Below are 23,801 nucleotides of genomic sequence, written 5' to 3'. Positions count from 1 at the left end.
ATGCAAAAGAGGCCCCCATACAGCCAACCTTGCGTGACTGGAGCTGTATTTCTAAATATTGCACAGCGATTTATTTGAATGCATAATTACACCTGAAATTCATGATCATAATGCAATTAATTCCTCACACTGAAATAAGAATTATTTTAAACTAGCATTAAAAACCTTTTTTTTTTTCTTTTAGAAATGAGAGCTTTGAGGAAAAAAACAAAAATAATCATAAACCTGTTGATAAATGAATCAATAAACTGAGCTATAGAAAAATGTATGTAATCTTACGAAAGAGTTACTAAGGACTTGAGCATCATTAAAATATGATTGTTTGATATTTCACATAGCCACATTTCAGGAAAGCAAGTATAATAATGAAGCATCAGCCAGAGATAGTGTAAATGACCAACAAGAGCAGAGAACCCCAAGAAGAGAAAGGATGCTCATCTTTATGTGAGTGAATGCTCCAGACACAATTTGAAATATGACTAAAAATGAGCACCTTGGTAATAACAAATATATGCTCAGATACACCTTTCTAAATTTGAAAAAACAATTAAATATATAAACTAAGGAAAATATTAATATAGGATTTTTATAAATTATTATTTAAGGAGTACTGTAAAAAGGTGAGGAATGTGGTAAAACCTTCATAAAACCTTCATTCATATTCTAAAAACACACTTTTTTATAATGTCACATATATTACTGAAAGCAAACATAAGGCATTATGTTTACTTATGTTAAAGACTCCAAAAGCAAAAGCCAACCTGATTCAATACTATAGTGAAGGAGGTTACAAGAAGTTTTAATTTTTTTTTCAGAGAGAGATTCATGTTAAATGAGGAAAAAATAAATAAATATATTTATATTTATATATATGTACACTGTGGAAAACGGACCCTCAAACAGCAGACCAAAACAGTAATGTGCTTCGTAGTCCACTCTCACAAACAATTTTGCCTTCACTGATACTAGAAAATTTCAGAATATAATATTGCTGAGATCAAATTTTTGGTTGGCTACCCTTTTCATAGGATGTTCAAACTTCTTGTCTCTATTTCAAGGTTCTGTTCAACTTGACTACAAAGCTCCACTTATTTTCACCCTGCTCATAAGATCTAACTCTTGTCTTCTGAAGTGAAAAGCAATGTAGCTTTCCTTCTGATCATTCCTTTAAAGCTTTTCTTATCTTATTCAGCCTTTGATTACTGACCTCTCTGTGATTTCCACAAAGAATCAAGTTATTACTCTCATTTGGGGGGCCATATCCTCTCAAATCTCATAACTCTTCATATCAATAAAGCAACACTCATGTACAGCGTTGAAGATCTGGCCGCTATACATCCTTTGTATTTTATCTCTATGAAACTAAGTTGCAAAATCTTTGGTCTGGTGTTTCAAACACTCTGGTCTGGTGTTTCCTCTATTATCATCATAAATTACGTGTAAGATTTCACAGAGGAACGGGTAAAAACATTTTGGATAAAATGGAAAGTGACCTTAAAAAATTTCAGACTTTTATATGCAATACAAAAAGTCATTTCTGAAACTGAAACAACTGGACATGGTGGTGTTTGGTCAAAGGCTGGACCCAATGATGGTGGTGGTATTTTCCAGCCTTAATGATTCTGTGATTCTAATCTATTCGTCACAGTGGTTCTGTGAATTGTTCTGTGAATTGCAGAGATTATACTATCACTCTTCAAATCAGCACTTAGAATACTCCTAAAACTTCCACTTTCAGAGAACTGATCAACTTTTCAAAATTTAGAAGGAATAAAATGAATTTGTTTCTTGTTTGCTGCAGTTTCAAAAGCCACAGTCAATTTAAAAAGTTACCTTGAAGTGCTTCTGGTGCTGGAAATTATTTGCTCATTTCAATATGAGAGAGAGAAATTGTTGATCTACCTGAGAGTCTTTGAAGAACCGTTGTTTCTGAAGTATGGCTCAGGAAACGGTCTACCAATAGTCAGAATCTAGCACAAAGTGTGAAAAAGCACCCATATTTTCTGAGCCAAACAATGCTTACGGGGCACTTAAATTCCAGTGGATGCCTACAAACAGGTTGATGATGTACAAATGCATCTCTCTTCTTCTTCTTTGTTTGAAATAATAGAACAGGAAAGACTGTTCAACAACAAAATCTGAAAAATTCAATCTCTGGCACAAATATATTATATTAAAGCACATGGGAAAGTAAAGAACAGATTGGATGCAAGGGAACCCTGAGGAGCATGACCTCAGCACACCACCTGCCTCATCAATGCAGAGCTTTGAAGGCATTTGGATCTTCTAATTCTGTGGGGTCAGGTGGAATATATGTAGTGCACAGACTTTCCCTTTCACTGCTTTACATTTTAACAAAGTAAAAAATCAACCAAGACCACTTCTGGCTGCCAAAATTTCAGTAAATGCTGAAGTGAGAATAGAAAAACCCCAGAGCATTAAACACTTGTTGTCTATTGATACAACCAAAGATACCACTTAGGGAAGCACACCTCATTCCACGGTATTGCTTTAATGAACTGAAAGTAATTTATTTTCAACAGGGTATGCTAGATCACAATACCAGCTGTATTGTCTGAGTGACAGATCACATGCATTATGTAGATTTATCAAATATTTTAAATCCTTAATTTCTCTGTCTCCTGGTATCATCTCTTCACAGCATAAAAGGATTTCAGCCAGAATAATTAAATATTAAATTTTTCAGCAAAACCTAAGTATAAAATAGAAATGTAAATGTCAATCTTTTTTCAAAAGTAATTTTAAAATATTTTTGCATAAGTCCACAGGATATTGCATCCTTGAAAGCTGTGGTATTATCAATAAGAAAATGGTCAAATATTCATATCTGAATATTTTCTGATAATCTGTGTACAGAGGACTGTCATGTATTGACTGCCCTTCTGTTTCTATGTGTGCAAGTACCTGTAAGAATGCAATATTATCTCTAAACATTTAATTAATACAGTCATAATTAATATAAAGAAATATTAGCATTATCACTGGGCTCTTACAGGAACTGGGAAAGAAGATTGCTTTGTTGAGAAAGTGATGATCAGTGCAACCACAGAATGGTTGGTTTGAGCAATCTAAAAGTGGGACACCTGATCCAATTTAGTCATCTAGGACTATTTGCAATCTGTAAAGAGAGATGGGCACAGGGTAAGTCATACCAGTCTAAGCAGTTTACTGAGACATATGGAGGTGGCCTGCCAGAAGTTGGAGAATTAAGTAAATCCTTTGTCATGAGCTCCTTCCAAGTGCAAGCCCTAAGCAGGCGTTAGTGCAAGTCCAAATCATTATGCCCAGTCATGCAGTTAAAGCAATGTAAGCTCCATATAACAAATATACCCTTTTTCCCCTGTACCCTGATTTTAACACAAATTAAGGACACCTGTGCTTCTACCTGACCTTTCATAAGAGCCCTTCATACAAAAGCACCTAACTCAAATATCAGATACAAATAATATTCTGGAAATACTGAACTATAATTGGTCATTTAATGGCTACACTTGACTATTGAAAGCCAAATTCTGACCTCCTTTCCTACTGAATTATACTAAAGTTCATTGTGTATGTCCCATTGATCTTGCAGGGACTACTTTTGCAATAAAATTCTATTTCGTAGATTTAAAAGCATCTACATTTGTTTACAGGTGACCAGTCTGAACTCCCTTCCACAGAAGATGAGCAATCACTTATAAATCAGGGACACTTCATGGGTGAATAATTACTCAATGTATTGAAAATATTCAAGATATAAAAGCAATCCTAAGTATTTCCATTGCTACTTGATGAAATGATGAAATAACTTGTTTTCCCTTACAAATTATAAAATTAATATAATTATTAAAATTTTATTAATATTATATTCCACTTCTGGTATTGGTGGCATCTAAGATCAAATAAGTTGAAATACATTTTAATATCAAACATAATTAAAGAGTAAAAACATCAAAACAGGAAGACAAACTATTTCCTTTGTTTTACCATCTGCTTTGCTCTTTTTATAATTTTATTTTTCAATTGTTTATATCCTGTAAATCAAGTACTAAGACAGAAAAAACTGTTTTGTGGGAACTTTTGCAACAGTTTATTTTGCAAGTCACTCCATATTCTCTCAAACTCATGTGTCCAGCTGATGTGATTGGTAGCAAAGATCCAACAGCCAGCTTGGCTCCTGCCTTATGCTGCAAATCCGACTACTGTGATTTTTATGAGATTACTGTTCTCACACAAAACATCAATAGACATTTCAGAAATATAAATAAAATATCAAAAACTACTTTTTGTTTATGCAGAAGATACTTTTCAGATGGGAATCAAGAAAATGGCAAGCAACAACAAAAGAATAGAAAGAATAAGAATTGCTCTTTATAACACTTATGCCTAAGCATCCCAGTTACAACTCACAAATCACAAAGAGGGAGAGCAACATCTATTTCTGTGTATTCCAAAAGAGTCCCTCCTGAGACTTGGTGTCCCTTGAGAATTGTACTAAATTCATGTATCTCAACTGCATCTCTGCTAGTTTTCTTAATTATCTGTAGGTCTCATCAAGAAAAGAAGACACTTTAGGAGTGATCGGATGGTAATGGAACCATTACTCAAACAAAATAGCAAGTTATTGTGCCTCTAAAAGATTCACATTCTGTTTTTCAGTTTGTCCTATAAACTTTACAGAATGTGACTTTACAGAATGTGTGCATACACACATGAGTAAATTTACTTCTTTCTATTAATATTTTTAGGGTCAATTTTTATTTGGAAGAGGTTAGTTAAGAAAATAAATTGTATCTCTACAAAGTTCCTAGGTATGCATGGTTTTTATTATACTGCACCTTGACTTTTTTCCAGTGAAACAAACAGCTCATTTTGGTAGAGCAAATTGAAATTAGGCTAATTGACACAGGTCTCTCTACTTTTGAAAACTCTTCCATCTTTATTTTTAGCAGCAGAGTCAGACATTATAGACAGTTAAAGGCTGATTAAGTTTGCGGAGTAGTTAGAATTCTAACTATACAAAACAGGGGGAAGACTCCTTCTGTGGGGATGTACATGAAGAAAATTTATAATTAATATTTTTGTTAAGGTTTTATGAAAGCACCACATTACATTGATGTTTTATTAAAGGACCCCATTTTGCTGTTCAAAGACCATAATGGATGCCTTTAAGGGATTCTGTGGGCAAAATCCAGAACAAATCTCAATGGAATTGTGATTCTTTTGTCAAATTTGAAGCTGAGGCTGTGATATTTCCCATTAAAACGATATAGTAAGCAACTTCATTTCATGTTACATTTCTGTTTAAGCACACAAACACATTATGTACTTATATAAGCACACAAAAACATACAGACACAAAAACAAAAAGAGGACTTCAGAAACTTTTATTAACTTGAAATCAAATATTCACAGTCTGTGAGGTTAATGGAAGCAAGTCTAAGTAGATTTCATTTAATTCTTACCCTCTCTTTACCCTTCATCATTAATGCTGCTTTCTTTTACTATCACTGTTTTGCTTTTTCTGAAAGTGATGTTGTATATTGTCTCTATTCAATGCAATTACTAAAGGAGTATTCTGCAATATCTTTGTTTGATTTTCAAATACTTGTATTCATACTTTTGTAGCCTTCTTAAGAAAGACAAGATCTAGAAATCTACAATAAGATGGCACTGACAAGTAACAGCTCAACAACCAAGAGTTGGAGCTAAGAACAAGTCTGGTCAGTATTTCTAAGTAATGCTAAATCTTCAGCTACCAAAAACTGGCCCACTGGTAGAGTCAACTGGGAAGCTGAGGGTATGGAAAAATTTCACATGAGGACATGAAATTTGAAGTAGAAAAAAAGTCATAGAGTCTCTGCCATCTCCTGCAATCACCATGCAAGCCCTTCCTCTTGAAGGATCATCAGGAATCAAAGGATGAATGAATACTCTCTCTCTCTTTACAGTTTTCCGCTGGGGCACAGGGATGAGTGAAAACCTTTCTACCTCCTCACTTCTCCTCCCCACAGAGGACCCAATGCTAGAGAAATACTACTGAAGATCCCTGAAACAATCATGTGTCACTAAAGATGTTTTCATTGAATGTAGAAAACCTACACTGTGAATAAATATGTAAAGTAAGGCTTCTTATAACCTCTACATATGATTTAATCTTGGTAGTGCTCCTTTCTTTTCCATTTTGTTGTAGTAAGACAAAAGAGTCTCTGCAAATTCCTTTCTTCTTCCCCAAGTAAAATAGTTTAAGGGTAGTCATTGAATTATTGGTTCATGCTTACTAAGTTAATGGCCCAATTTGATATTTTTTTAATTCCAGAAAAGTCAGAACAAGAAATTTCTAATATTTTTCAATGAACTATTCTAATATTGAGGATTTGATCAATGTACACTCACATTCAGAAACACACAGAGCTAGCTTCAAATCAATAGTGGCAAAAAAATTACTTTCTCAAAGTTTAGGTGAATCATTGCTTTCTGTAAAATGGCAAAAAACAGAAAAGAAACAAACAGGCAAATTCAAAAGAAACATTACTTTATGTATCTCCAGAGCACAAATTCTTTTAGGAATAAGAAGCAACAGCAACCACAAATAAACAGGATTTTAAATTCAAATAAACTGTTCAAGTTATTACAACGCTAGACTGATAGTCAGTAATGTATAAGAACAGAAGAAAGTAAAAAGGCTTATGCCCTTGTAATTCTTAACCTTAAAGGAAGATAAATTCCTTTCAGACTTCCAGTGCTTAAAAGACTGTTGATTTTACAGTCTTTAACAATAAAAAAGAGAGAAAGGTTTTTCACTATTAAGCATTTTCTAGTATCTTCATCGGAAAAAAAAAATGCTTGAGATTTGATTAGATCAGTAACATCCTCACTGCAGGTAGCAAAAGTTTAAAGCTGTGAATAACTTGACTAAATAGAGAACGCAGATATGAGGTTTGTTGTTGGGAATTACAAATGTTATATGAGGAAAAGATTCAAGAACCTAAGATAAACAAGAAGGCATAATAAAATACATCTCAAGCCTGAGAAAATTTTATACCTATCAATTTGTCTTTTAATATCATTGGAGAGAGAGATTTTCAGATTGTGGCTGTATCTCGAGCTTTTGGATTTCTTTCAGTGTTCCTTCTGCCTACTGACATCACAACATCACAGAATCACAGAATCATCAAGGTTGGAAGAGACCTTCAGGATCATCTAGACCAGCTGTCAACCTGGCACCACCATAATCACCTCTAAACCGTATTCCACAGTGCCACCACATCCAGACACATCTTGAGCACTTACACAGACAGTGACATGATTTACAAATTGGACTCGTGGGCAAAACACAAACAGAATCTTTTCTCTGCAGTGCCCAGCTAAAAATACAGGAAAATTAGAATAAATGGTGTTTTTATGTTCAGTCTTCAAGTTCTGAACTAGAGATGGGAATACAGAAGCACAGAATCACAGAATAGGCAAGGTTGGAAGGGACCCCAGTGGGTCACCTGGTCCAACCTCCCTGCTCAGGCAGGGTGATCCCAGAGCACATGGCACAAGACTGCATCCAGGCAGCTCTTGGATGTCACCAGAGAGGGAGATTCCACAGCTTTTCTGGACAACCTGTTCCTGTGCTTGGCCACCTGCACATGCCCTTTAAGGACTGAGCTAAAAATTAGGACTGAGAAACTACACATAAAATATCCTAGAAAACCCACTGCAAGCAAAAATGGCAATGGGGATAGGCTGAGGTTCAAGGCTTTCAATATTAAGTTATTAACAACTAAATGTAACAGCTCTTATATTCTTATTGAAACTTGGGGATTCATTAATTTTTTCACTTACCACCATTGTTTCAGACCAGATTTGGCCATGAGGTAATGCCTTTTGCCTCCCAAGGAAAGGATAAAATCATGGGTGGGATATTCTTTAATTTTTAGCAGTCCTAGAAGGTCATAGTACACACTCAACTGTTTTGTGGGCTCTGGTATGAAGTACCAGACAGGATTTCATTGCTTTTTCTCTTTTGTGCACAAAAGGCACTGACAAATGAACTGGTGTGTGTCACGGTATCATATGCAATTCTCTGAGTCAAAATTTGGCTAGGGGTCATTCCCCCCATTCTCCACCTATAATTTTACTTAAATCACAGGAGGTTTATTTTGAATTGACTACCACCACCACCATTCTTGATTTAGTTTACTTAGAATGAACATATTTCGGGTAGTTTTGTTACCCAATCCTTTAAACTTGAGTTCGATAAGCATAGGGATCGTGATGAATTGCCAGTTTGTGTCAGGTCTGCTTCTGTTCAAATGGGGACTTCTATTGTGGCACTTAAAACCACTTTCAAGAGGTTTTAGTCAAGAGTCCCATAGGTGCTTCACAGAAGAATTCAATTTTTTTCCCTGCCAATTAAAATGCATGTGCAACTGTCATATGAGACCTCTCATGTCTTTGTTCCATAACTTGGAACCATTTAACTTTCTGGTCACAGAAAATATGCTTTATTTCTATTTTCAATTTCAGGGAACATACCATATTTTTATTTTTTTTCATGAAACATACAGATAACTGTTTCAAATTAGAAATTATTTTGGATCAAGATACCAACTATGCATTTCATACACTACTTTTCACTTAGTAATTCAATTTGACAGATGTGATGAGGCTGAGATAAGTCATACAACCATCTGTGGTAACATTTAGAGCTTCCCAAAGTAAAACACATACACCAGTCATTCCACCTGAAGAACTTAAAAAATACCCATCTATTTTCTACTTAAAATAGTAATCACAAAATAATCCCTTTCCAGACTTGGGTAGCCATCCAGCCACAATTTACTGCAATATGAATCAAGGCCAAGGAGTAAAGGATTAGAGTAATAAGCTATCATTTAGCTCAGTGAGGAACTGAATGTTACCCTTTTTTTGTGAAATACGTGGTAAAAGACAGAAGACAAAGCATTTCTGAAATGACAGAGTGAATGCATGGCTCTGATATTTCTGTGTGAGCTGTATCTGTGACTTGTGAAGTCCAGTGCAGTAAGTGTTTGAATTGATGGCACAATACACATACAATAAATCTGACGGTCCAGAAAATGCACGAATGCATGTTCTTGGAGACTTCACAGTGCTTCTGTCTGACAAGCCCAGGAGAAGTGGGGTACTGGTGTGCAGAAAGTTTGGAAGGGCACCCCTATAACAAAGGCTACATGAAAGTGTCAGCAAGCAGCCAGAAATCTTGGGACAGCAAGTGAGAAAAAAAGTTCATGTTCCATGGGGAAAATATGATTTGGTGAAGGAGACCACCAGGAAAATCAAGGCACATCCCAGACAATTTATGTATGCAGTACAGCAAAACTGTGTACTGCTGTTGGCACTACTCACAGAGATGGTGGTCACAATCAGCAATGCTGGGAGTGGTGGCAGTAACTAAGGAAAGGACACAAGGAGCTCTGACAGGTAAAAACGTCAACCCAAAAAGTAACATAGGCAATCTGCTGTAGCCACAGAAAGTAACACTCTTGTAATAAACTTTTCAAGTAACAGCAAAAAAACAACATCTTATAGAGAAGATCAAAGCCAGCTGCTGATGTGTCTGCTGTATTAGGTGTCTTGACAATTGCATCAGGGTATGATGCCTGAGCAAGCAGGTTTGCAAAAACTAGTGACAATTACTTCAAGTTTTTGCTCAAACATTATAGAGGCTTTCAGTTTTATAATATGATATAGGATCCTTCTTTTACACATGGGGACAAGTAATAAGAACATATTGATTTGCTTTTTCCTTCATCTTCAAACACAGATTGTAAACTAAATAAGGAGTTCAAGACTTGACCTATCATCTAGACCTCAATAGTTTAAACAGAAATTTAATTTTCACTGTATGTACTTCAGGGTTAACGATATGAAAATTACCATGATGCACACACTTGCTAAAAAAAATCATATTGACAACTACAGATGGGGTGAGAGAGGAGGTCATTGAAAACATAAATGGAATTGAACCACTGTCACTGGTCTTTAATAAAATCTGTACCATCATTGTATTTGTGCAAATTAACTACTAAATTTCTCATACATTGTCCATGAATTTTTTTCTTCCAGTTTAAGAAAAAATGTCACACTTTTCTTACAACTCAGCAATGTGCATTGAGAACTGAAGGAAGACAGAAAAGTGATGAAAAATAGGTAGCTCATTTCCTGCACTCCTATAAAAATTTTACAGATAATGTTTTACTTTCACAGTTACCTGTGCATTTCTTGATATTGCTATTTCTTTTTCCATGTGATCCTAACTTGCATCCAAAATTCTCCTCCCAAAATTCTGCAAACCAGACATTTCTTCGATTGTTAGCAAGTGTTCTGCTCCGAAAATATCTATCAAATCCTGCATTGAAGAGAAATGAAACAAGCCTTAAAATGTGATATGGTATAAAAATAGTGATTTAAAGACAATATCAGATTTTTTATAAATATAAGAACAAGTAAAAGCTTTAGGCACAAACTATTTTATGAGCACAGTAGCATCTAAGAATCAGATTACATTTCAAAGCCACATAAAATCATGGGGTACCTCTTTGTTGAACAAGACATCCAGGACACCTTTAATTCTGCTTCTATTTATATAGCTAATGACACCAGTTGATAAATTAAGATTTCTACTTAAACCTGATGATCACCAGCCTTACCCCTGCAATCTAGCTGCCATAATGAAACAGTGATTAACACATCCCATCTGGATTAGCTCCTTACAAGTATTTCCCTGTGGCTCAGCTCTCTATGTAATATTAATCGTGTTCATTTTTCCTAATCAATTACCAGTTTAGCACACTTACCCAGACACTAAGAGATGTTACTATATCCAGTACCCTCATAGGAATAAGGTACTGCAAACCAACATCCACGTCATTCTCCAAGTAAGAATCTTTCTTAATACAGGAGCTTCTTAAAATAAGTTTAGGAGTGGAAAGCAGGGCACAGATCATTCTCCTCCCCAGAGAATAAGCTGATTCATAATTATTCATCCAATACTCTCCTTATTTGTCCCAAAGAATGACCAGGCTATGGTTAAGAAGCTATCAACTCCAAGTGTCATCATTATTAGACAATTACAAGATTGCCTAATTGCAGGTTCAGCATCTCCTCATCTCAACAGATATATTAAATTATTCTTGGATCAGGCTAACTCAGGTAACTTGGTTGGAAAGCTTTTCCTGAATTCCATGTAATGAAGGATTACATGCTTTTTAAATTATTTTTAAAGAGAACTAAAATACTTGAACTTTGACAGAAAATGAAATGCCACATGTGTCCTTACCATCTATGGATGTTCTTTTGGGTAGAATGGTTACTGCTCCTTCTGCAATCTCCTCCTGCTGCTGGACTGGTGAAATTTTTGACCCCCAGCTGTCTGAGCCAATCCAGAGGAAATGTCCAGACTGATTAGCTTTTTTGGCTGCTTCCAGTACTCTCCTGCAAGCAAACAACAAATGACCAATTAAACAAATTCCATTTACATAGAACCTGATATACCCAGCGTTTATTTTGTTTGTGCATAGGCTTACAATAACTAATTAATCTACAGCTTTCACAGTCTAAGGTATATTAAAAACAGCTGTAATGAACTCAAGATATAGTAACATACAAATTAATTTGCTTCATCTTTAGCCATATTTTTCTAGCATTATTATTGGTTTCTTCCTTTTCAGCGACCAAATAATTATCTATTGGCACTGTACTCCTAGGAGCTGGGAGAAGTTTGGAACTACACAGAATAAAGGACCAGCACACTCTATAATTACAACTCAATTTCTTATTATCAGATATCCAAGAATTTTTACACAGGATTTTATCTGAAGCTTTTTTGTTAGTTTATTTTCTACCAGCCAACCAAACATCTTTGTGAAGAGGAATATCTTCAAAATACAAAATTAGGAAACAGGCACCTAATGTCATCTTCGTTTGCAAACATGATCACTGCTCGAGCATTTGGAGTTTCCAACAAGCGCTTAATGATCTTTTCAAATTCTCCTGGTCTTGGTTCCCGAGGGATTTTGAGTGACTGAGCAATGCAAACACCTCCTAGGAAAAATTAAAAGGATAAAAAAAGAATTTCAACACAGTAAATATCCACATTTCAAATAATTCTTAGCTAACCAGGCAAGCAGAGAAAGCAAGGTGCTAATCTGAGATACAGCAGCACAGTCAAAAGTAACATTATCTATGTGTTTTGAAACTTGCTTTGTACAGGCTTACACACTTCATGCTGCATTAAAGAGTATAACACAATTACCTGTTACTTTATATTTTAAGTACATTTTTAAACAACATTCTGAGGTCTGCTGTCAAGCACCACACTCTGGATCAGCTGGACCGAGTTCCCCAGACCAAACAAACCTACAGCAACTGAGAGCCCAACCTTGCCACAGTACTGCATCGAACCATGGATCCACAGGGGTACAGTTACCTCACGTTCATGATGGGCTTTTCAGTGTCACACACCTCTGTCACACCTCTGCTTTGTCTATTTGAGAGTATGTAGCAGGGAATACAAACAGATCACTTTTAATTGTTATTCTCACATTCTTAAATGAGTTGTCTTAATTATTTAAGAAGCTGTCATTGAGTATTCTAAATTACTAATCAGCAAATGAACATAAACTCAGAGATGACATTTATATTTCTCCCTGACAGAGGATTCTGATTGAAATCTTTATATTTTACCTGTCAAGAAAAAAGGGCTGAATTCTACAGACACTTAGTGATTTCTAATAGTTTTCAGAGACAGTTCAGGGGAATCTCTGCTCTCCAATTATAACACTGTTATCTGTATTTGAGCATGTAAGAGAAAAATTCCTTGAGCCTGCTTCATGAATCACTGAGTCCATATTGCCACCTGTTTCCAATACCATAGGTGATCTTTCTGATTGTTTGCTGATTTCCTTATTTTAATTATTTTTTTCTCTAAGAATTACTGCCTGATTCTCATTACTCCATCTAGTGCCCACCAATGTTTGCTCCTCAAAGTTGTTATTCCGACCATAAGAGTCTATTGTGGGGAATCTAATCACTAATAAACCCACAAAATTAAGAAAATGAGAAAATATTTAGCTCTGATCAAAAGCGACAAGTTACTAGACAAATGCAAGCAATTTGTACATTTTACATCCCTGTATCTAAATACTTCTACACTGACTATTGTTTTCAGTGAGAATAAGAATGTGTTTTAAAAGAGATGGTTCATTTTTAATGAGTTTTAAAAGAGGTATTCTATTTTTAATGAATGCTGGTACTTATCTACTGATGTATAAGATTATTTGAGACATATATGTTTCTTTGCATTAAATACAGTTAGTCAAGTAAAGTCACAGACAGCTGTGTAGTGTATGGGGAGTCTAGTCTAGTCTATTCTATGTAACATTTTAAAAATGCTGGAAATTCATTATCAGATTTTGTGCTGCCTTTGCAGAATCTCATTGACTTCAATAGCTCTCTCAATCCAAAAAATCTTAAGTTTGAATCAAGTTTAGACATGGCATAAATGAAGCATGGAGTTATCAACAGCCAGTGTAAATACAACAACTTTCAAATTACATCAGCCAGTTTCAGTCACAGGCAAGAATATCACCTTTTTCAGTTATGCATCAATTACTTTGGATGTTACATTATTATTTTATTCGACTGAGAAGTTCATTCTATAGTGCAGCCTTGTCCTGAATTCTTCTCTGCTTTACATGAAAGAGATAATATTTGCAAGTCAGAATACCTGCCATTTCTTACAAAAATTGTTTGTATATAGGTCTTTACCATCCATAAATAGAGCAACAAAATAACATAAATAATTTACTCTTATCTGCTATAAAACGGAATATAGAACCTTTTTATGGCAAAAAAATTTCTTCACATTTTTACAAATATACTGTCTCCCCATGATGAACAACTAATTTGCCAATAAATACAACAAATAAGGCTTTATAGAAGATAATCCTTATATTCACCAGGTATTTTTGAAAATCCTGTAATGAAAAGATGGACACTTTACTGTGAAAAGCTTTAACCAATTATCTAAGCTGATATTAAGCTATAGTGATAGACATTTCAAAGTCCTTTACTTTCTTTCTTAAGTACCAGGGCTGAAATGTAAGAGAAATATTTAGCAGATATCCTGTAAATTTAACAATCTGCAATTCACTGTTAAAGAAATGCTCAAAAAAAAAGCCAAGTTCTCAGATGTCCCTAAAGTCATTCAGCACAAAAAGTAAAACAGATCCTAAAAATGATATAAAGGAATAATTTGTTACCTCATACATTTTGTAAGTGAATTTTTCAACTAGCTCTACTCATGCAATGGCCCTTAAGGAAAAAAAAAAATCATTCTATCCACATAAAAATCAAATGTAAATATTACAAAATGCATATATATAATAAACTACATACATCCATCTACAATTTGTGTGAAATGGATTTCAAGCAATGAAGAACTGCAGTATCTAAAAAGGCTATTTTCAGTGAAAATAGTGTAGAAGAAACATCATTCCATCATTGCAGCAGCAAGCTCAGTCATGACTGTACTGTGTATCTTGGCACCTCTGTACTGAAGAATGTGTTAAGTACTACCAGGAACAAAACAAAATGCATTTCAGCCTTGTTGCTACATTTGTAATTAATTGTGTAGGCAATCTCCAACTCACAGAACACTTTGTATACATCCTTACCTATATATTGCATATACAACTGTTGCTCGAACACATAACAGGGTATCAATTTTCAGCTAATGATGAATTGCTGGATCCACAAAGGTATTCACAACATTACAGTGTCTAACCTCTTGGCACCCTGCTGCCTTTGAAATCTACAGCCTGGGCTAAGTGCCCAGACACAGAGAGAGATAAGTGCCTAGGAAAAGGAATCCTATGAGCCAGCAAACTAAATAAGGAATAATTATTCCTCCAAAATAGGTTGCAGAGGTACTAAAAGGACAAGTTTAAGGCCAGTAGTTAGGATTAATCTTATGAAGTGCGAACAAAAGAGAGATTTTCCCAAATCAAGGATAAATAGGGCTTGGGAACAGATGTCTCTTACGTGATACCAATGGCTTTACCATTTGCTGCAGAGGTGCCATAGGGCAGATGGTTCAGACATCTAAGGTCTCAAGAGAATTTATGGCTCTGAATTATAAGAAAAAATTGTGTTTCACTCTGTCAGCATTTCTGACTGATTTGGCAGGATGACTGCTTGTCTCTGTTGCTGCTTTCTGAGATCCTTCATTGTACTTTAAAAAACTCACATTAGGCTAAATTTCCCTTGGCTACAATGATGATAAATCTAACACCTGTATAAGGAAATGAGAGCTAACTTTCCTCTTACTGAGAAGAAAATTATACGTTTAAGCCCCATCAATTAAAAGAACCTGTAATGAGGCTTCAGAGAGGGCTGCACAAAAAAGTTTTTGAAGTAAAGAAGGAATAAGCCAGACACTCATTTCAGGTAGCTACTACAAACAGACATCAGTAATTGTACCCACTGCTATGGTATCTATTCCCTAATTCACATATGACACAGGAGATGAAATTAAGAGTGTGCATCTATCATACATTTCAAAAACATTAAGAGGGCACTGAAGGAAAGTAGCTCTTTGGCTACTGTGGAGGAAGAGAAAGTCTTACACCAAATTCTGCTAAGCTTCTTTCACCTGCTTTCAGATTTGTAAAGCCAAGGTTGTCGTCAGTCAGCCCAGAGCTTGAATGGAGGAATAAAACAGTCAATATGAACTACCTTGTGTCAGTGATGACAACTATCCATTTGTCTTCTGTCCCTCAGCTATGAAGTGCCATACCCAGTGCCTGGGGCAAGGGTATGATAAAGGGAAGGAGAGCAGAGGTGGGAGTTGGAAGTCAGGCTCATGGCAGGAGCTGCCCTATTCCTGATAAGAGGCTCAGTGCAGCCACTTCGCACCATAGTTACAGCTGGAAATTCACATGCTTTTAAAAACAGAGACAAAACCAGACCTGGTCTACAACAACACATTTGTATCTGTGTTGAGATAAAAATCATATATTAAAAAAATTGTTCCAGGCTAGGCTTGCTTTTCTTACAGCTACTCTGTATAATACAGCTTGTGGGAGCACAGGTTATCAGTAAACATACAAACCAAACTAAACCAAGCTAAAAAAAACAAAACAAAACAAAACAAAACAAAACAAACAGCAAAGAAAAAATAACCAAAACAAAAAAAAACAAAAAAAAAGAACAGTGAGATATTTAAAGATATTGTCAGTACAGTGGATAAATAACCTTTTTTTGGTGGTCTCTCAACAGAGAGACAAATAGCAAAAAAAAATTAATAGATACTACCCACATAATCTTAGAAGATAAACATAATAATACTTATAATAATAAACTTTGATTTTTGTCTGTGTGGGTTTTGAAGCCACAAGATGCCATGCTGATTGTAAACCACTAAATACTCGACTATATGAACTTGTGTGTCAGAAGATATTGAAAGTGTATTTGGAAAATAGCAAGCAGACTTGGTAGAAAACTTGTACAAACAAATTAATTTTCTTAAAAAAGAACAAATGGTGAATGTCAATACAAATACAAAGGCTGAATTGTCTTCCATGCCAGCTAGGATTCAGCACAGTATTACAGATCAGCTAAGTAGGATATATAAAAATGGTCCCTGTTTTTGTATAAAGAAATTTGAAGACAGTTTTTTGTTCAAGTGATCTCTGTTAGAACCTCAATCATACTACTCAGAACAATTTTACCCTCTAAACTATTTCCCCACATGACTATAAATAGCCTTACCATTGCAATAGGGAAGGGATCAAGCTATGCACTTTGACAATCTATGTCTAACAATCTAGCCATGATTTGTTAGCATAAGGAGGTGTACCTCACCTGACCAAGTACACAGTCCTACCTGGCCGTTCTCAGCTGCCTTCAAGTACACATGTCCTTTTTTACTATGAGTTATAGGTCACCAGTCATTAGGCCAACAAAATTTTAATGTAGGTCTGTGGAAAGTTTCCAAAAGACATTACAGAAATATGTGAAGGCAGATCCTATTCCAAGCAGGGGAACAGATGTCAGAGACTCTGAAGAAGCCTCATCAAGAAACTCCTGTGAGACCCACAGGGTGCTGCTGCAGGCAGACAGAGCCTCTGTCTGACAGCAGACTGCACACTTCTGACAATATGACATGACACAGAAGAACATAAGGAAAAACACACAAGTGCATTTCTCCTCTTCTTCCAGTCATTCCACTGGTTATATTAAAAGTCTAGAAAATCTAGACCCAGTTATATTGAAAGACTGTTCCAAATGTCAGGAACCTAGATCAATATGAAGATTATCGAGGATATTAAAAACTACAAGATGCTCCAAACTCTGGTTCTGTTGACAAAAATCAGAAGAGCTTTGTAATTTAGTGAATCCATCAAGACATTCTTTTTAAGCAGAGAGTTCATTATTTCTCGAATGTGGATGGTAAGAAATCAGAATGTTAAAGAAAAATAAAGAGACAGTTCTGCATGTGACTTTTACTGTTATTGATAATCAGACTCTTCTGAAAATTATTATTTAAACTAAAACCAACCTGCCATCCTCTTGTGTGTCCCTAGATTCCCTTAGGTATAATTTTCTAGAGTATGAGCCAACAGGGAATGACACCTAGGAAGATATAATTACAAGCTGAAGATAAAGTTTCTCAAGCAATAATTCAAAATTAAATGTTTCCTTAATGCCAAAGTGCTGTAGCTGGGAGGTGTGAATGCAGCCATGCATTTTGCCCAGAGCTACCTTTGTGTAACTCCCCCAAGAAATGATACTCTCACTGATGCTGCTGTGTGGACTTCAGGGTAGCTTAGTTTAACAAGGACCTGAGCATTCAGCATGCTCTGTGCTTCCAAAGCCAATGCCACAGCATCATGCCTGCTATTCATGTCCAAATCTGGTTAAATAAAATCCCATTCCAGTGCATCTCTTTTGTTGTAGTCACAAACTATCTGCACTACAGAAATAAACCAAACTCTTGTGGTTTTTCATTTCCTCAGAAGATCACCAAATACCTCAGCAAAAAATTCACTGACTTACTTCTGCAAAAGTAGTTAATTCTTCAGCCGACAGTGGCAGTACTTTTTCATGTAAGGTAATAGAAAGAAAATGGTTTTTAAAAATAAGTAATATAAACAGGAATTTACTCGGAATTGACAAAAGTGGCACTTAATATCCAGTACATTTAAATATAATGGAAGATGAGAGATTTTGCTATAACCTTTGAACAGACAAAACATTCTGGATTTCAAACCCATATATTGGTGCCTTATTTCCTTCACTTAAGTAAAACTGCATCTCCTCAAAATCCCTTAATATTTATGACAAAGATTTTTTTTATTACACAAGCAGGTTGGTGATGCTTTTTCACTGACATGTCAGGTACAATTATGAGCTTTTCTACTCAAAACTAACAGCTGTTAGGAGATCAAAGTCTCTCTTTTTCATTACAGTGTTTTAGAAAAGGCTTTTTAGCAAAGGATTTATTGTTGGTTCTGACATTTATTAATTCTTTTGTAAAAAAAAAGAAATTAGAAATCATTAAGCAAGACTATGAATGAACATGCAACATTCTGATAAATACAACTCATCCATTCCTTTTCAACCATTTTTTCACATTCCTACATGTGCTCACAGGCATACAGCCACGCATATTTCACAAGCACGTGTGCTCACACAGATCTTTACACTGTGGTTGAAGCAGATGCTAATTCTAAAATAGAAAAGGAAGAGAGAATAATCTGGCTCTACCACTACATGAGACCACTGGCTACTGGCTTCAGTCATCAGAGTCATTTTCTGAGAGACATGAAACAGGAGAGATTGGCTATTTTGAATTTCCATTCTGAAAAGTAAAATATTCTCTTTCTGTTTTTTCTTTTTTTTTTTCTCCCAGAAAAACCAGTTCCAAATATAGTGCTACAGATTCTGTTAACACCAGCATCTGATGGAAAAATAACTGCAAAGAATATTTCCCACCATATCATATTTTCAGATTTGAAAAAATACCCAACCTACAAACAACACAATTTTTATCCTTTGATTTTTAGTGCTATTTATGCAAATGAAAGCCAACTTTCACAGTCTTGAAAGTGAAAGGCTAAAAGAAAAATCTGTAGTGGAGTAGTTTATGAATGGGTAAAAATCACCAGCCACTCAAAAAAAATTCTGAAAAGAATGAATCCTTGGAGGTTGTGAGAGAAGGTGTTTCCCATCCACAGAGATTCCCTGGATAATTGCTTCATAAAGGATATGGGATGCCCAGTCAAATTCCAAAACTATGTAATTGAAATAAGCCTCTGCTTACATTTACTGGTCAGCTGTTGCAATGCTTTCATAGCTATGTCTTTTTACCATCACACTGGATATAAATATTTCCTTCTGGGGAAAAATTGCTCTTGATACTTACAGATTTAGAACTCGTAAAGGCATTATATGAAAAAATAAATACACTGTGATTTTCTGCTTTCTGGCTACATGCCAAGTACATCTTTAATGAGGAAAGGAAACACTCTATAATTTGGGGGTTTTTTCTTTTTTAAAAATCTGGGGAACCTAGGTTATGAAAAGAAATTTCATAAATTCTAAAATATTTTTGAATTTTCCTTTTAAAGTAACATCAGTTACTTTATGGTTAATATAAAAGTAATAGCATGAACTCAGAGCCTGAAATGTGGTTACCTAAAGTATTTTCCTCTAAAAGCAAATTTGCTTAAATATGGCCCTAATTCTTTCCTCCATCTCTCTACAATTCCCCATATTAATGGGCCTGACTGGTTGCAAAGATTTAGATTTGATATTCTGGGTAGTTGAGATGCTAATAGCCAATTCAAAGAAATTCTAGAGAAGGTTCAGGCATAAAAATCATCAGTTCACTTCCAAGTACAGGTCCCAAGTCACAATACACAACAGCTCTGAAAAGATCAGGAAGATGACACAGGACTTTATAGCATTCCTAATAAATATGTTTAGGCAGGAAAAGAAAGTCCACCACAAGAAGGACTGAATTTTGTTAAAAGATTTATTTCTAAATAAATATAATCTTTCTTCTTTTAGGACATTTGCTTCCTGCACGCCTCTTTAGTTTATCAGCTTTTATTCCATTCACCACCATGTTTATTTTAAATATTTGGTGGTATAAAAGACTGTTTTCAGTTCAGCTGTCCTGGGTTGCCTGATTTTAATAGTAGGCTGCTATCCTACTTCTCCCTTGCACGCTTCTTAATGCTATAATGGTGTTCAGGGATTGCATTCAGTCACCTCTGAACTGAAATTCCGAGCACAGGCAGGGGAACCCAACTTTTAATCATGCCTTCGAAGAAAAATAGCAGCTGTAATTAATGTTCTGCTTTGCAAAGTGAAGACATTCTTCTTCTTTATGGTCATAAAATAATCCCAGTTTCCTTGTATTAAAAAAAAACCAAAACCCTTCTGCATTTTGCCTTCTTCAAGAAGATATGTAGCAAAATCAATTTTTATATTTCTTCATGTATTTCTGTAACCCTAAAATTCAATATTAGGAAATTATTCTTAAAATTAGATGTATGTTATTTAGATTAGGTTAACTCTATTCATCCAATATTTATTTTTTTGTAATTTGAACTGTCAAAATGGTTTACATATAGAGAATTACTTAACTTTAATGAAGATAAGTCTGAGTTTGACTAGTGCTGTTTGAGCTTGAGTGTGACATTCTAAAAAAGCCTCAACTTGGAAATTAGAAAAAAAAATTGCCTCAAAAAGTAACTCAGCTAATTCTTTTTCAGAAACTGGAAAAAGATAATTCTGTACTTTTCTCAACATGGAATTATAACGACAAAATTGCAAGGAAAATCAAGAAGAGATCACTTCTGACAGGGAATGTACATAAATCTAATGCCAAGAAAGTAAATATGGTATCAATTCACACTGTCTTACAACTAAATGGAGATGCACAGGGATAAAATTGGGTTTACTGCATAAATTCTCTACATAGCCTACACTGAAGTTAAGCCCTTGCTAACATTATTCCAGTGCCCCATTGCAAGCTGGTGCTCAAGAGGCCTTGTCTACTTCCATGGAAATTTTCATCAGGAGCCGTGATGAGTTCAGCCTTGCAGGAACAAGCTGCAGTTTCCTTCTGTGTCACAATTATCTTACAGAGATAACATCATGTATGAGGAGCTCAGTTGTCAGCGTCTATCTTGGTTTCTTCCACTTAAAGGTGATCAGAGTAATTTTTAAAGGCCTAACTTAGCTTTTTGAGGGGCAGTTTGAGCTAAAATTAAATATTTTGCACTTGTTTGAAAATATTTTGAAGTATGAAATTACTTAGTGGTTGGATTTCTTAGCAATATTAAAACATTAAGATAAAATGGGATTTTTTTATGGCTAGTTTTGAGGGTTTGTTACTTGTTTATTTTTTAACTCAGTAAAAAATAACAGCACTACTGAGACAAAACAATTAAATACTTGAGAAATAAATGTTTTATTTTCTCTGTATATTTCTGAACTTTAAAAAAAAAACAAATTTCAATATTTGTTTTAATTTGTTTTAGTGTCAGAATTTTCAATACAATGGAAATACAATTTCTGAGTGGTTGCATATATAGTGAGTCAAAGAATGCTACCCTGTAATGTCTGGATCAAATGGTTTCCGTGTGAGCTGAAGTCTACATAGTTAAAAAAAATAAGCATTTTAAGGCATGAACGGTGTCCCACACAGCTGTAGAAGTTTTTGAAGTTATTTATAATCATCTTTACTTGGGAAAAAAGTCCCTGATAATCAATATAATTTTTAATGGTTCTAACCAGTTTGTAAACAACTCAGTCTGGTTACACCTTTTTCATCAAAAACAGATGAAATTCTTCCAAACACAATAACTTGAATATCATTAATTTTTGTTATCGAGTTAAATTTAAGATTAGGAAGGCTGGCTTTATTTTGTTAAGTATCTAGGCTGCAAGTTACATTTACAAAATTCATATATCTATATATATCTATTTTGATATTAATACCTAACTACTTATCTGACTTCAAAGCTCTTTGAGAGCTGGACACTTGGGTAAAAACACAATTAAGATCTAAAAATATTAAGGAGGTTTATCTGCTGACTTCTCACCATTGTGGGTAATAAAAAAATGAGAGAATAAACCTAAATCTTATATATTGCTTCAGGTCTTTATGTTTCTTTACAACAGTTGAAAATACAGTGATATTAAGAATCAGCAATACTTCTTCTGTAACACAGTAGTAAAATAAAGGAGTTAGTGACTCTGCGGCTGTCCATATATATAAATTTACAGAAGTCTACCTTAATCTTAAAAATGTAACTGAATTCAAGTTGGCTACACAAATCCTGTATATTTAAGAACATTTGGTGCACTGTTTCTATGCATTTATTACCAAGAGCCTTCTGCATCTATGCATTTAATAACAAATGGTAAAACTTGGTCTCCTGAGAAGTTCAGGATGGAGCAGATCAGCTAATTGGTCATTTCTTGAAGCATGTTGGGACAAAGATTAACTGAATTCATAAAGGCCTAACTGGATTCATAAATGTCTAGATAAAAAAAAGCATTGGGACATAAATTACTAACCAGGAGACATCCTCAGGCAGCTGCAACAGGCCTGAGAATTTATAGCTGAAGGAAGCCACTGGAAAGTGTTCAGAAGACCTGTGCATGCAATCAAAGAAAGACTGCAAGCTGAACACAGGCATGAAACAACAACAAAGAAACACTGGAAAAAGAGTAAAAGCACTGGAATTATTTTAATTCTGGAGTATAATAAATGCTGAAAAGGTACTTGCCTGTTCTTGGACAAAATGTACATGCATCAGTGCAGGTGGCTCGGTGAGCAGCTGCACACAGAGCTTCAGGTTAGCTCTGGGGGGTAGGAACTCGAGGCAAGAGGCTGTGAGCTGGTGCCAACCTTTAACACAACAAAGGGCATGGGAACCTGTGTCACTGCCAGGTGACTGGGCACTGAAAATATAAAAGGTAAGGAATCCTTGTCTGATTGTGGACATAGAGAGTGAAGCAAGGCATCCTGGAGCTGCTTGCTGTAAAGGTGTTTCAGACCTAGCTCAGGTGGTCTGACAGTGATTACCAGACAGGCTCCAGGATGGCCAGACACAGAAGTTTCCTCAACATAGAAAATAACTTGCAGAAATACAGCAGTGTTTATTTTTATTGAATATCTAATTGCTCACGTCTGATTTTTGTTTGAGGACACAAATTAATCTTCTGAATTAATCCCACCTTGTAAATGATACAGCAGACATATACTAAGGATTCTGGATAGGAGGCCTGATGAGTTATCTGATACAGATCACTATTTCTGTAACAGTGGGGATGCACTTGCCTTATCGGGAAAGGACCAGCAAACAGAACCAAATGTTATGTAGTCTCTCAATAGTTGTGTTAGAACAGGATTTAACCCTACCTATCCTTTTTTCTAGATGCTAGAAATGTGGCTTTATTTTCACTATCATGAAAGGAACAAAGGCCCTGCATAACATCAAGGTCAGAAAAACATGGCAAGAAAGCTGCCATCTATGCAGGGAGAAAGAGAAAATCCTGCTCTTTCCATGCAAGTGCACAGCTAATGTAAAATCCCCTGGAAAAAAAATGGTAGCCAGTGGGAATAAGAGGTTTTGCTCTCCTAGTCCAAACTTGGAAAGTCTCAGCTAGACAATATGGATCTCACTCAGCCCCAGCCAAGCTGCTCAGTGACATCAGATGAATGGATGTAACTCAGTTCAGAA

The 23,801-nt window shown here is 35.3% G+C and overlaps 1 protein-coding gene across 4 annotated transcripts in view; it reads right to left on the bottom strand.

Moving 5' to 3' along the window:
* The window catches only part of GRM8 (glutamate metabotropic receptor 8), a 307,818-nt gene that overhangs the window by 154,426 nt on the left and 129,591 nt on the right, over window positions 1-23,801 (bottom strand). For all 4 annotated transcript variants that reach the window (XM_015627896.2, XM_015627894.2, XM_033514645.1 and 1 more), the window contains exons 4-6: window positions 11,943-12,078; window positions 11,315-11,469; window positions 10,247-10,384 (exon numbers count right to left, since the gene is read on the bottom strand). In XM_015627896.2, coding sequence (XP_015483382.1) covers window positions 10,247-10,384; window positions 11,315-11,469; window positions 11,943-12,078 — 429 coding nt within the window. The remainder of the gene's footprint in view (window positions 1-10,246; window positions 10,385-11,314; window positions 11,470-11,942; window positions 12,079-23,801) is intronic.

Source organism: Parus major, chromosome 1A (assembly GCF_001522545.3).
Source record: "Parus major isolate Abel chromosome 1A, Parus_major1.1, whole genome shotgun sequence".
Classification (NCBI taxonomy): Eukaryota; Metazoa; Chordata; class Aves; order Passeriformes; family Paridae; genus Parus; species Parus major.
The sequence above is the reverse complement of the archived record's forward strand: the minus strand, read 5'-3'. Positions and strand labels throughout refer to the sequence as shown.